General features: G+C 39.6%; 1 protein-coding gene across 1 annotated transcript; it reads left to right on the forward strand.

Moving 5' to 3' along the window:
* Window positions 1–11,413, forward strand: il23r (interleukin 23 receptor). The gene is made up of 16 exons (XM_028587990.1): window positions 1–72; window positions 771–900; window positions 1,017–1,198; window positions 1,619–1,742; window positions 1,855–2,021; window positions 3,115–3,251; window positions 3,343–3,517; window positions 3,630–3,712; window positions 4,698–4,899; window positions 4,997–5,200; window positions 5,486–5,584; window positions 5,762–5,917; window positions 8,507–8,647; window positions 8,859–8,946; window positions 9,768–9,858; window positions 10,236–11,413. Exons 1-16 carry the CDS (start codon window positions 18–20, stop codon window positions 10,899–10,901), a joined length of 2,700 nt encoding a protein of 899 aa, XP_028443791.1. The 5' UTR covers window positions 1–17; the 3' UTR covers window positions 10,902–11,413.
* Window positions 11,414–13,987: the final 2,574 nt, after the last annotated feature.

Consider the following 13,987-nt stretch of genomic DNA (forward strand, 5'->3'; position numbering starts at 1 on the left):
CTAAGAGTTTAAGAAAAATGAGCTCAACCCTTTGGAGATTCATTATTATACTTCTCAGTTTTTCCATAAAGCGTGAGTATAACGGTACCTATATATCCATTCATCCATCTATCCACGTTATTACTACTAGCTTGTTTCCTGATTCGGTGAGAAAAACAGGATTTTACCTTTGCAGCCCTGATCAAGTGTTTCGATTTTTTTTTGTATAGAGGTTAAATGATCATGGAAAGACACATTTTTTCTATCAAACTTTTCTTGGCATGTGTTATTGCAAAGAAAGCATTGGGGAATGCTTATAAAAATGAATGACAATAAAATGGGAAGAGAGGGGATAGTTTGCATTACAGAATCACGTCCCTGCATCTTGGAATTTAAACATGTTTACCGTATGACAGGTATTCAAATGTACCATCTAATTTGAAACCTTATAAAACCAAAGATAATTCCTCACTGTGGCTCAGTGGTAGAGCAGTTGCCTGCCAATTGGAAAGTTGGTGGGACTACCCCTGCAGTCCCATGTCAAAGTGTCCTTGGGCAAGACACTGAACCTGGAGTTGCCCCTGATGCTGTGCATGTATGTGGATGTTTATCTGGTGAGCAGGTGGCACCTTGTATGGCAGCCACAGCGTGTGAATGGTTCCTGTACTATATAAAATCACTTTGAGTAGTCGTTGAGACTGGAAAAGCGCTATATAAAAACAGTCCATTTATATTTACTTTGGATAGCACTGCTATGTAAACCTTTGGGTCTGTTTTTTTTTTCTGGACAGATTTCCCTCTGCTCCCCGCTGGCTGCCAGCGCTTAGTTACCAAGGGCAAGCTGACAGTAGAACCAGCTCCACCCTTCCTCATTGGCTCAAACCTGACTGTGTACTACCGCACCAAAGAATGTAAACGGGGGTAAGAATTGTTGAAATATGATACAAAATATATATAGTACCTACATTTATGTATAAAATAAATTCAGATATGTAATAGCCCGCGTGTTCAGATGCAGTTATGTTACTGTATTCCAGTTTCACAATATCCCTGGAGCTGAATGGTGAGACTGTGAATTCTTTGAAGAAAGTAAATTGCACCACGATGATGTTCAGGCTGTTCAATGTCCGGATGCCACAATCTAAACTGATCTGCGTGGAGCTGGAGCGTGTTGATCTCAAGCCTCTAATTGTTAATGGACTGGACCTACATGGCGGGCGTATGTACAGTTGGCTCTTACGTGTCATAGTAGACTTGTGAATTGAAATTGAAAATTGAAATTTTTTAAAGAAAGGGCAATATTATCTGAAGAGAATAAATCTGCAAACTATGTAATTGCCAGGTAGTTGTTAGTGTTTCGGGTGGATACTATCGCGATTCTGCATGGAGGCCACGGTGGACTCTCAAAATGTGAAGTTTAAATGACCTTTCTGTCTTACATTTTGAGGAAGCTATAGACACATTGAAAAGATTCGGTTAGAATCTCATTGGCAGACTAGCTCCCATTATTCTCTGTGGGGAAAAAGTAATATTACACTTTTTGTCAATGAGCAGTATTGTACACATAGTTCTTGCCTTTCTCAGTGGGAATACTAAAATTATGGTGATTTGCTTCATTGTTTGTCTCTTTTATTTCCAGTCCCTCCAGATAAACCTGAACATATTATGTGTGAAATGTCAAGGAGCTCAGATTTCATAGACTGCACATGGGAGAGAGGACAGAAAACACACATCCTTACTACCTACAACATTTCAGTCAACAGGTATGGTTTTATAATTAGGTCAAATTAAGCTATTATTATTATTGTTTTCTTGCAGGTCATTATATGCTTTTGACAAGAGCAAACCTTATTTTTTAACACATTTTATTATCAGAGAAAATGGGACCCAGATACTTTTAGATCAGATCCAGTATGCTGAAGAAATCACCATACCCCGAGCAATGATTGATGAAAACAATAAATACCAGTTGATTATCACTGCTTACAACCACTTTGGAGCATCTCAATCTGATCCATTCACCTTCTGTGTAAAGGATATAGGTAAGCTGCTCATTCATTTCACTTGAATACACTTATCTTTATGAAGGCGAGTGCATCTACGCAGTATTTTCTGGAGAAATGAGTCAACCTGTGAACTGTCGTTTTGTTCTATCGTCAAAGTTTGACTAATTTGACTTGGCTACTGTTTCTCTGTCTTTGTATTATGTCTTTGAAGTCTACAGTTGGCCCGCTGCCTCTGCCCAACTTTGTTGCTGTTTCAGTTAACTTGATAGGGCCATATCTTGCACCCAGGGCAATTGCCTTTGTAGACCGACGCATGTATCATTCCTATTTTGCACCCGACGCACAGCAGACTTTTCCCTCCACAGACTCACCTCGGTAAATTAGCACTCCTGGGGGCGGTTCAGCAAAAAGAGGAGGCGTGTTCCCGTAAAAAAGGTTCCCTAGTGCTATTTTGCAGTTTCAGAAAACAATTCCGCCACTGACCAGGAAAAACCTGGTCTAAAGTCAGTGCCGCGTTATTCACAAGCTATTTTAAGGGGGCATGCTTGGCCGTAATGTAGAGTGTGCACACCGTGCATACACTTTGCTTCTCTCATCTCACGGACCCAGCAGTTCCTATTTTTGTAAACCACACATAAATACAAGGACAAATATGACCTTGTTTTACACAACATTTCCATGAATCATGGATGTGTTGATGACATAAATGAGGAAATATTAGAGGACTTAAGGAGATGTGATGTTGAACTGCATGTGCCGATGCCACTTAACCCAAATGCGAGAGGAGAGACAGAAGAATAAATAAAGCTCTTTAAAAAAAAAAAAAAAGAGAGAGAGAGAGAGAGAGAGAGAGAGAGACAGAAGAGCTGCATCGTCGAGGTAATCCCTAGACTACATTGCAAAAATATCACCATGCATTCATAACCTCGTGATTCAGTGAGAGTGCACCAAAAACATCATTTCTTTATTTACATTTTGTCAAAAGAAAAATCAGTAGCAAACGTCGGTCTCCTCGGCTGTGACCCGTAATTTTTGTTTTGGAGTTATTTGGGCGGGCTGGGGGAGCTCATCATGCTGGATAATCACTGCCCTTTGAGTGCATGCTTTTTTATGTTCTATTGTATTGCAGTGATACCAGAGACGCCATGTATCATGCAGATAGAGTTTGGGAATAACTCCATGGCAGCCATATTGCAATGGAAAACCTCTGAATCCTCAGAGCATCTCAGATCCGATGTCAGGCTCCGCACAGATAATGCCGCCTGGGTAAATTGATTTTATGACACCCATGATAGCTTTGTGGTTATTTGCAGAATTGGGCAATGTGCGGGTGACGCAATGTCTCAATGTCTTCTAGGAAGTGGGAGAGGAAACAGAACTCAGTGAGGGTCGGATACAAGTGGACGGACTGAGGCCTCTGACTGAATATGAGTTCCAGATGAGAACATGTGACACGTCCAGGTCAAACTCCACCAAAAGGTCCTTCTGCAGCAAATGGAGCCCATCTGTGGTGGGGAGAAGTCCTGGGAAAGGCAAGCTCACAGTTTTTACTTATCATGTAACAGAGGCAGTCTGAATGTGATAATATGATAGTTTGTCATCACTCATACAAAACCCACATCTTGTGGTTAAACTTATCTTTAGGTCCATCTCAGCAGTTGCGTGTGTGGAGGGTGTTAGGCAGCCTGGGTACCAATGGGCTGCGGATGGTGACTGTTTTGTGGCAGGTAATGCGTCATAGCTATTTATTATCTCTGGCTTTTAAAAATTGATATTGCCCATTTTGTAATACAAAGATATACCAAATACCAGAAACTTGATACATTCATCGAGAAATACGTACACTACTTAAGTAAGATTAAAGGTCCTACATCATGCTCATTTTTAGGTTTCATACTTATATTTTGGGTTTCTACTAGAACATGTTTACATGCTTTAATGTTCAAAAAACACATTATTTTACACTTCGCTTTAGCACCTGTCTCTTTAAGCCCCCTTCCCAAAAAGCCCAGTCTGCTCTGATTGGTCAGCATTCTCGGTCTTTTGCATCTGCACTCTGCATCGTTATTTTAGCCAATGAATAACTGTAACAACCCTTTCTACCTATATATATATTATAGTTGTGACATCACAACCTTACGGAAGTACAAATGGTTTGTTTAAAGGCACAGTTTCTGAATATGCACTGTGTGCATTTTTCTGTGAATTGAGCGTTTTGATACTTTCACAGTATTTATATAGCACCTCGACCTGCTTTATAATCAAAGGACTTGTAAATCTCACTTTTTACAATATGGGACCTTTAAATGCTATTTTGAGAAAATTGCTAATTTGCTTTCTTACGGGGTTACTGAATGAAAAGATTGCTACCACTTAAATATCTGTATGGTGAAAATAACTTTCTCTTGGCACTTTATGTGTTATGTGTTAATTAGTGAGCATTAAATGTGCTGCTAGGTGGATTTTGTTACCATTGGACTGAGCCAAGCTATCTGTTTTGCCATGTTTCCAGTCTTTATGGAGACTAGAGCTAAGCTGCCCATCGGTTAGCTGTGGGTTCGTCTTTAATTGGCAGATATGACAGTGGTATTAATCTTCTCATCTAACTCCGGGCAAAGAATAACCATATTTCCCAAACTGTCAATGTATTCCTTAAAAACTTACTTACTGGATGATGTCGAAAAGATGATGATTGATGGACTTCTACCCCAGCCTCCATCACCAGATGATTACACTGGTGCGGTGCAACAGTACAAGATCTTTCTGGGTAATGACCAGAAACAGGAAGTGACCGGTTGTGCAGCTTTGAGCCCATGTTCAGTTCAGGTACCAGCAGAGGTCCAGGCATTAAGCATCAGTGCTGTCACCTTGTATGGAATGTCTCCACCGACTAATGTGCCACTCAGACCCTCAGGTACACAAATATAAGACACAAAAGATAAAACCGAGCAAAACATGTTTAAAAAAAGACCAATAAAGTGTAATCATTTCTTGGTATCTTAACTGTTTAGGTGATGTCATACCTGTTTTGAGACTGTTGGCCCCTGCAGCAAATGGCAGTGCTGTGTTTGTCTCCTGGTCATGGCCGGGGAAAAAACAGCGCTCAACATCTGGAGGAGAACCACTGCACTATGTGTTAGAATGGACAAGTGTACCTGCGGCAGAGCTGCAGTGGCAACAAGTGGCTAAAGATCAAAACAACACTTTAATCACAGGTACACAACACACAGAAAATATATGAAATAACACAAAACTATTGCATGGCACAAGACGTACACTTAGAAAGCGCTTCAACTGAGATAAAGCAGTGGCCTCTTGTGGGCAGTTGGTGAATTACACTACTGTGTGCTTTTCTAATTTTACTGTATAAAATGTACTGTATACTGTAACTGTTGAGAATTTAAAATGAATAACCTTACTACAGCTGCAGCCAACATTCATAAGCAAAGTTGAAAGTTTTGTGAAACCTAGTAGAGCTTATGATGATAGTATTGTTTCAGGCCTGACTTCAGGTGTGAGGTACAATGTCTCTCTGTATGCTGTGACCACTAGAGGTGTCAGTGCTCCATCATCCCGTCTGGTCTACTCCAAAGAACTGAGTAAGATTCATAGATGCCACATGTCCCAAAAACAGTTTATTCCTATATTTTTAATTTTAAGTTTATATAATGTGATAGATTTTGCACATGAGGGATTCAGAAATCACATGTTATATGCCTTTATATACTCAATCTACACTCGTTATCTGGTCTCTGTCTCATTTGTATGTGTTTTAGAGCCAGTGTGTGGTCCAAATATGTCAGTACTGGTCCATGAGGCCAGACGGATCCAGATCCAGTGGGACGAGCTGCCTGTAGACAAGCAGAAAGGCTTCATCACAAACTACACAATCTATCTCCAGATGCTGGACTTCAGCAACACACAACTCAGCAGTGAGCAGTTGCACTGTGTCCCTGTGTGTGGGATTGTCTTATTTATGTGAACATAGCCAGTGGTGTAGTCTAATGTATTTTAGCAGGTATACTACACTATATAAATATATGGACCAGAATGGATATATCAAAGTGGGGGGTCTGGGTGTCCTCCCCCAGGGAAATTTTGAGCATCACAGACTTAATTTCCTGCATTCTGATAGACGTTTTTGCACCAATTTATGGAGGAAATACCTTTTATTTAGCCTTTGCGAAGGAAAACACAGATGACAATTCAAAATATATCAATAATATAATGGAAAGTATGTTGTATGCGTGTCATTGGGCATTTTTAACTGGGTATATGGAAATCCCGGAGCTTTCTTAGTGGGTATACTGCGCATACCGGCATATCACATAGTCTACACCACTGAATATAGCTGAATGGACTGACTAATTAAACAATAAGTGGATCGGCAGAAAATTTATCAGGTGCTATTTTGATAATCGATAAATTGCTTAAGCAATGTTTTTCTTACAATTAGTGGTTCGAAATTTTTGCTTTTTGTTGTCTTATGTGATTGAAAATGGAATATTTTTGTTCTAAATTGTAAGTTTGACAAAGCAAGTGAATTTAAGACTTCCCCTTGGTATTTGGGACATTGTGAAAAACATTTTAAATAACTAATCTAGAAAGAATTCAGCAATGAAAGTAATTGTTAGTTGTAGCCCTCCCTGTGAACATAAGAACATATGTAGGCTGTTCTAGCCAGTCCATAATACAAAAGATGTTCTGCATTTTCATCTACTTTTTCAATACTGTGAGCACCACAAACCATTCACCTCCATACCGAGGCTGTGTGTATGTGTGTGTATGGGTGTGTGGGTGTGTGGGTGTGTGCGCTTTACCTAGCATGCCTATGTGTATGCACACGTGTGGGGAAAAGCACATATGCAGTAGTATGCATATATTGTGTTTCACAAGCCACTGTTACATAAAGGAAAGTGTGCAGCCAGCATTCCATTGATACTCTCCTCCCACAAAGCTTCAGTGCATCAGCAGGGTATTTCACCTCTCACTTCCAGTAATGTGGTGAAAGTGGAACAGCAACCTCATGCTTGCTTGTTTTATGCATTTGTTATTTTTTTGTTATTTACAGCCAATATCCACATAAGAAATAGAGCCAATAGAGCATAACAAATGTTAAAACATTGATTAAGACAATAAATCGCCATACATTGACAGTTTTGTCTCAGAAAGCCTGGCTTTTAGTTATATCCTATAAACCTCTTGTTGTTATAAACTAATTGTACGTTTGAATATGTATTTGGCAGTGTTCTCGACATATAACTGAGGAATGCAGATGTTCACTAGAGAGCAAATTCATGTTTCAAACACTGGTTGTCATCATTTTCTCAGTGCCTTTCAGTGAATCATAGAGTTTTCTAGAACTTGCTTTGACCACGAACAGGAAGCCATGTGGCTACATGCACACATGCAACCGTTGAGCTGTTACTAACCATCCTGCTTCAACTATTTCTGGAACCTCAGTGTAAAAACACCTGAGAGCTTCTTTTTTTTTCTTTCTTATGTGACATGTTGTGTGTATACTGGATACAATCGCTCTTTTGTTCAGTCATTTCACCTAAAGTTTTACTCAAAATTACTGAAATATGATCTTATTCCTATCATTTTGTGCAGTTACTTATATCTCAAAACATAAATTGTCACATAATAATGAATTACCCAAATCGGATGTTAGTCTGGAGATAGCAGGTATGGCTGCACCACACTGATAAAAACTGATTTTAGCCTTTATCTACATACTCTTGTGTTCTTGGGTTTAAATTGAAGTTCTTTAAAAAGTTAAACTCAGGTTGAGAGTGAGACATTGAATGTAGCTATTGAATTAAGGCAGTTGATGTTGCCTAACTGCATTTTTTTGTGGTTCCTAACCTGGGGGTCCCGATGGCCAAGGGGCTCATGATGAGATCATTTCCATGGGTCGCCAGACAGTTGTGGTGAAAAAAGTCATATAACATATTAAAAATAATATGACATAGAGACTGGGGAATGTTTTTGACATTACATCCACTGTACTAGTGCTAAGATTTGCTTATAATAGATTTTATTGCGTGTGTTTTCAAGAGTCAAAGTGTGCATGCACAAGTTTCTCATTCTGTTCCCGGGCACGGTGGGTCAGTGGGAGAGAAAAAGTTGCATCAAACTAAAAACAAAAAAACCATGACTGACATTTTCTCCTCTTGTGGGCGAATGTGGCTCAGGAATTATAATTTTATAATAATTATAGTATTACCAATTGGAAGGTTGGTGGTTCGATCCCTGGCCCCTCTCTACATGTCTATGTGTCCTGTTGCTGTGCCATCAGTGTGTGATTGTGCGTGAATATTAATCTGATGAGCAGGTGGCACTTTGTATGGCAGCCTCGGCCACCACTGTATGAGTGTGTGTGTGTGTGTGTGTGTGTGTGTGTGTGTGTGTGTGTGTGTGTGTGTGTGTGTGTGCGTGAATTGGATGAATGTTACCTGTAATGTGTGAGAAAAGCGCTATATACCGTAAATGCAGTCCATTTACCATTCCTTTTCCAGAGACGGTGTCTGTCTCTGGCCCCAGACAGATGTGGCTGGACTGTCCTGAAGGAGCTCTGGCTCTGCAGCTGACTGCATCCACCTCAGCAGGAGAAGGGCAGCGGGGGAACCGGATATGCTCTCAGCCGGAAACCCCTGCAGGTCAGTCTCCTGCTGCCATCCCATGTCCCCAAACATCAACCTATGAAGCCTGCTCTGTGAAAGCACTTGCCTGTAACTTTAATTCCCCTCCACTTTATGTCAGGCAAAAAAGCATTAGGTGGAAAGATTAAAGAAAATGTGTTTTGTTTTCTTAACTTTTTGATAGCTACTCTACTAAACTGTTGTGTCTTTCTCTTCTTGTATCCTGTAGTAGGCCTGGTGATTTGGACTGTTTTCATCCTTACCCTCTTTATAGCAATCATAGCAAACCTGATGTGCTGGAGTTGTGTGAGGGAAAGGTATTTTCAAGCATTATTTATGCCTTTATAACATTGTTTGATGGAAAACAACAGTTAGACAGACATCATCTAATAATCGTGAAAGTATTCTGAGGATAAACATCACTTTTTTTCTCAATCTCCTGCAACTGATTATGAATGCGCATAGGTTTTGTTTTACTAGTAACCAGGATGGATACAATTGTGGCTAATTTCATGAATAAGAAGCCACACGATTAACATGAACAGAAACCCTGTTGAGAAGATTATAGTCTGCGTATGTGGTCAAAGCACACCAATCTGATGGTGGTTTAAGATGTGGAGATACTGAGTGTGTGCTTTATGAAATATGACAGATATATTCAACAGGTGAACAAAACTTGTTCTTTCAAAAATCAGTATATGTCTGAAATACACATTAAAAACAATCTAACATTTTAAGAGCAAAGATAAATTGGCCTATTTGTGAAAAAAAAATGTAATTGACACATTGAAGATAAGCTTACTATGCCTAATATGGTAGCCATACAGTTAAGCTTAAGGATCCACTGCAATTCATTTTCATCCATGCAGCCCAGTTTAATGCAACTTAATGTTGAACAGTATATGTAGTAGGGGGTCCCTACTCTGTCTATCTTTTAGCTTAGGGGTCCTTGGCCTGAAAAATGTTGAAGACCCCTGAAATATGGAATTGCCATTATTAGTAATAAACAGTACTGGAATAAAAATGTTTTCTAAATTCTGTACATTTTGCATCATTACTGCATCAGATAATAAACAATAATTATCAATAATGGAAAAACTGCTCTGCCTTTTAAAACCTAATTGTCTTTCTTTCTCAGGATAAAACAGAAATGTATATCATGGAGACCTGCCTGGCTTAATGAAACCTTACCAAAACCAGGAAACAGTAATGCCATCAGACTACTGGAGGTAATCAATTTGAGCTGATGTGTTCATGCTTCCCTCTTTTAATGGGAAATGTGAAAAACAGCAACAGCTAGCAACTGCACTAACACCTACAATACAAGCATAGTTATATGCTATCAAAAATATTTCCTAAAAGACCGAAATCAGTCAATCAATCATTACCATTGTAATACAATTTCTAAACATGCTAAAAAAAAGTTCTAGAGGTTTACCAGTCAAGACTGCAGCAGGAAGTAATGTCAGCTGTCACTTTCTGCTTTCACTCTGGCAACGTGCAACTTTGTGAGCTGCAGCAAGTGAACACCAGAAATTTGATAAAAACATACTTGCAATACATTGATCACTTATGGCTTTCTTTTGTTTGTTTTTTCGGTCATCAGCTGTACGAAAGCGAACCGTCCTTCTCGTCCACCCACAGCGACCCTCCGCTGTCGCCCATCAGTTTGATCTCTCAGGAGGAGAGGGACGACGTGTACCCCACCATCCATGTCGACATATCCCAGGTTGGATCACGACCCACAGAACCAACAGCAGAGACACCTTTGCTAATGTCAGATCCCGGAACAATGCTTGTTGACAGCCAGCCGGAACATGTCAGCTACAAACCCCAGATTGCTACATTGGCTCCACAAGGAGAAGAGGTGAAGGAGACAAAAGAAGAGCAAAGAGACGTACCATCATTCTGGGAGGAAGACAGATGTGTGAGATTTGGAGTATTACTGGGAGACTTTCTGTCCAGTGTGGAGGTAGGTTTTACTGATCCACCTCTGGGGCTGACTCTGAGCTCTGATAGCAGTCTTTTGTGGCCTAAAACTCCCAAACCAACAACTGGATTGAATGGAGGCTTCTCTCTGGAGAGGAGGGCGACTGAGAACGATGTAGAAGCAGACTCACTCACTCTGGATTTAAAGCAGGGTGAAATAATGACTGCTGACACAGCCGACACTTGTTCATCTCAGTATACAGTTCAGACAACACTGAAAAGTGGTTATTTCCCCCAAGCAGCTGCTGTGAGCACCACTGCACTCTGTGATGCACAGAGGTAGCAGGGACGATGGGAATGGCACAAACAGGACAGATTTTTAAGAAAGCATTATATCCAACCACCACTTTACTGACCTCAGTGAATATGTGTAATCAGTGAAAATCATGCTTCAGATGAACTGTGATTATGAACAGCTCTGTTCAAAACTAAATTAAGAAATGTATAAGAAATGTTTATGTTGAATTTGACTGAAGTGTTTAATAGTCACTATAGTTATGTTGGCACCACTTTCTATATATACATACTTTATAAAGTAACTAATGGTTTTGTTAATGTAAAAAATTATGTATTTCTGTGAGTTGCCAGGTTGTGAAAAAAAATTCCTTTTGCAAGCATATATATCATATCCACCTGCAGCAAAACTGCACGCAAAACTTAACTGCATAAGAAGAAGGTGAAGTAGTGAGAATATTTGGTGTGGGAAGTTAATTAGTATGAATTTCATTGAACAGTCGAATAACACCATGAAAATATGTAATAATAATTCATAATTCTTGTTGAAAAAAGTGATAAAAAGTCATAGTATAGTATGTCAAAATAGTAGTATGTCGACAAAAGTGATAAAAAAGTCATAGTATAGTATGTTGAATAAAGTGATAAAAAAAAGTAAAAGTATAGTATGTCGATAAAGGTCATATGTAGTATATTGAAAAAAGTCATAGTATGGTATGTTGAAAAAAGTCATAGTCTAGTATGTCAAAAATAGTCAAAGTATAGTATAGTAAAAGATCAAAAGGTCGACAGAATAAATAAAAGTCTTGTGTCATAAAAAGTGATAAAAAAGTCATAGTATAGTATGTTGAAAAAAGCCATAGTATAGTATGTTGAAAAAAAGTCATAGTATAGTATGTAAAAAAAATAGTCATAGTATAAGTATGTTGAAAAAAGTGAGAAAAAAATCATAGTATAGTATGTCGAAAAAAGTGAGAAAAAGTCATAGTATAGTATGTCAAAATACCACTAAGCCACCATTCCACAAAATAAGTTAGTTGAAACGATAATAGCATAGTATGTGGAAAAAAACATTAAAAAAGTCATAGTAATCCATGTCAAAGAAAGTCATTGTCTAAAAAAGTAGTGAAAAATGTCATAGTATATGACGTCAAAGAAAGTCTGGAAGAACATGCAAACTCCACACAAAAAGAACCAGCTTGGACTGGGATAGAACCAGGGGTCAGAGTAGTGCACTAGAGTTTAGATTCTCTGCCCGAGCCCAAACTTGACCGGGTCGGGCCAGTATTTTGTGGGGAGAAAGCTATGCTTCTCCCGTAGCTCTGGGTATATGTCCTGCACTGACTTGAGTGTGAGGTAAACTGTGCTAAATCGTGTCTCGGCCATCTGTAGCACTGTCTTCGATAATTGCGCAACCAGGCCATGTTTCAGATATCTTACGAGTCCTTTAGCAGCAGATACGGTCTCTCCTATATACGGCGCGTTGCCGGCCAGTGCGTCAGCATGCAGACCGTGGCAAAGGACAGTATTACTTAGGTGATTGAGACAAGAAAGTCTCCTGTATGGTTCCGGGGCTTTGATTATGTTGCTGCCTTGATGACTATTTGGCTGAGGGAGCTAGGGTCGAGTTTTTTTTTTACCTTTTCTTCATTTGGATTCATTTGCGATCCATTCCATTCTGAATAAACAAACAACACAGTTTACATGCTTAGTCCTTGTTGCATTATTCATTAAGATAATTCTAAACAGATTTCTGTAGTTCAAACAACTCAGAATTGTAGTTGAGAACGTCAGTTATAACGGCCCACGTATTAATAAAATTGTCAGGTTTAAATCGGGCTCGGGCCGGACCGGGCCGGGTTTGGACACAACGTGCACGTGCACGGGCTCGGGTAGGGTCGGGCTTGATTTTTTAGGCCCAATCTAAGCTTTAGTCTGCACTACCTACTTGCTGGTTCTGGTTGGAGCTATGCTGAGCATTAAGCCACTGTTCCACAAAATAAGTTTGTTGAAAACGGTAATTGCATAGTATGTCAAAAAAAGTAATAAAAAGTCATAGTATAAAAGTAAAAGTGGGCAGTGGCTGTCAGTGTCAGATACGATGTAAAAAGCGCCCTTGTGTGATGAATGCACCAGGGAGAGCAGCAGCTACACGGCGTTTGAAGATGACGTAGCACTAAGTAGCGAGTAGTATGAAAGCCCGAAAATCGCAGGTTGGTCGGGGTGATGGATTGGTCAAACAACACAGGACTTTCACCCAGGAGATCGGGGATCGTAGCCCGCGTGTCATGTTTCCTAAATCCAACCGTCGCTTTCTTCTTTTACTAAACCGTCCCGTTCTTTTTTTCCTGAACCCAATCGTCCCGTTCTTCTTTTTCTAAACCTAAATGTCCCGTTCTTCTTTTCTTAAACCCAACGTCACGTTGTTGTTTTCCTAAACCCAACCGTCACGTTGTTGTTTTCCTAAACCCAACCGTCCCTTTCTTCTTTACCTGAACCCAACCGTCCCGTTCTTCTTTACCTGAACCCAACCGTCCCGTTCTTCTTTTCCTAAACCCAACCGTCCTGTTCTTCTTTTCCTAAACCCAATCGTCACGTTGTTGTTTTCCTAAACCCAATCGTCACGTTCTTGTCCCGCATGTCATGTAAACGTAAGCCCACCCACGACCTTTTCCTTAACCTAACTGCGTCAAAAGTGACGTGAATAGTCCCGACCAAAAGGAGACTTTTACCGTCAATAACAATGCCAAAGGCACCTCATCAAACGTCCGTATTTTACACAATAGGAGTGAGAACATGTTGAGTATGTTGAAAAAAGTCATGAATCAGTCATGTCAAAGAAAGTCTGGAAGAACATGCAAACTCCAAACAAAAAGGTCCAGCCCAACCTGGGGAACGAGTGCTAACCATTAACCCTCTGTGCCATGAATTAAAGGTAGTTGAAAAAAGTCATAGTATAGTATGTGGAAAAAAAGTCATAAATAAGTCACAGTATAGTATGTCGAAAAAAGTCAAACTATAGTATTTCTATAAAAAAAGTCATAGTATATAGTATGTTAAAAAAAGTGATAAAAAATGCATAGTATAGTATGTCAAATAATGTCATAGTATAGTTTGTCGAAAAAAGTGATACGG

Source organism: Perca flavescens, chromosome 9, assembly GCF_004354835.1.
Source record: "Perca flavescens isolate YP-PL-M2 chromosome 9, PFLA_1.0, whole genome shotgun sequence".
Lineage (NCBI taxonomy): Eukaryota > Metazoa > Chordata > Actinopteri > Perciformes > Percidae > Perca > Perca flavescens.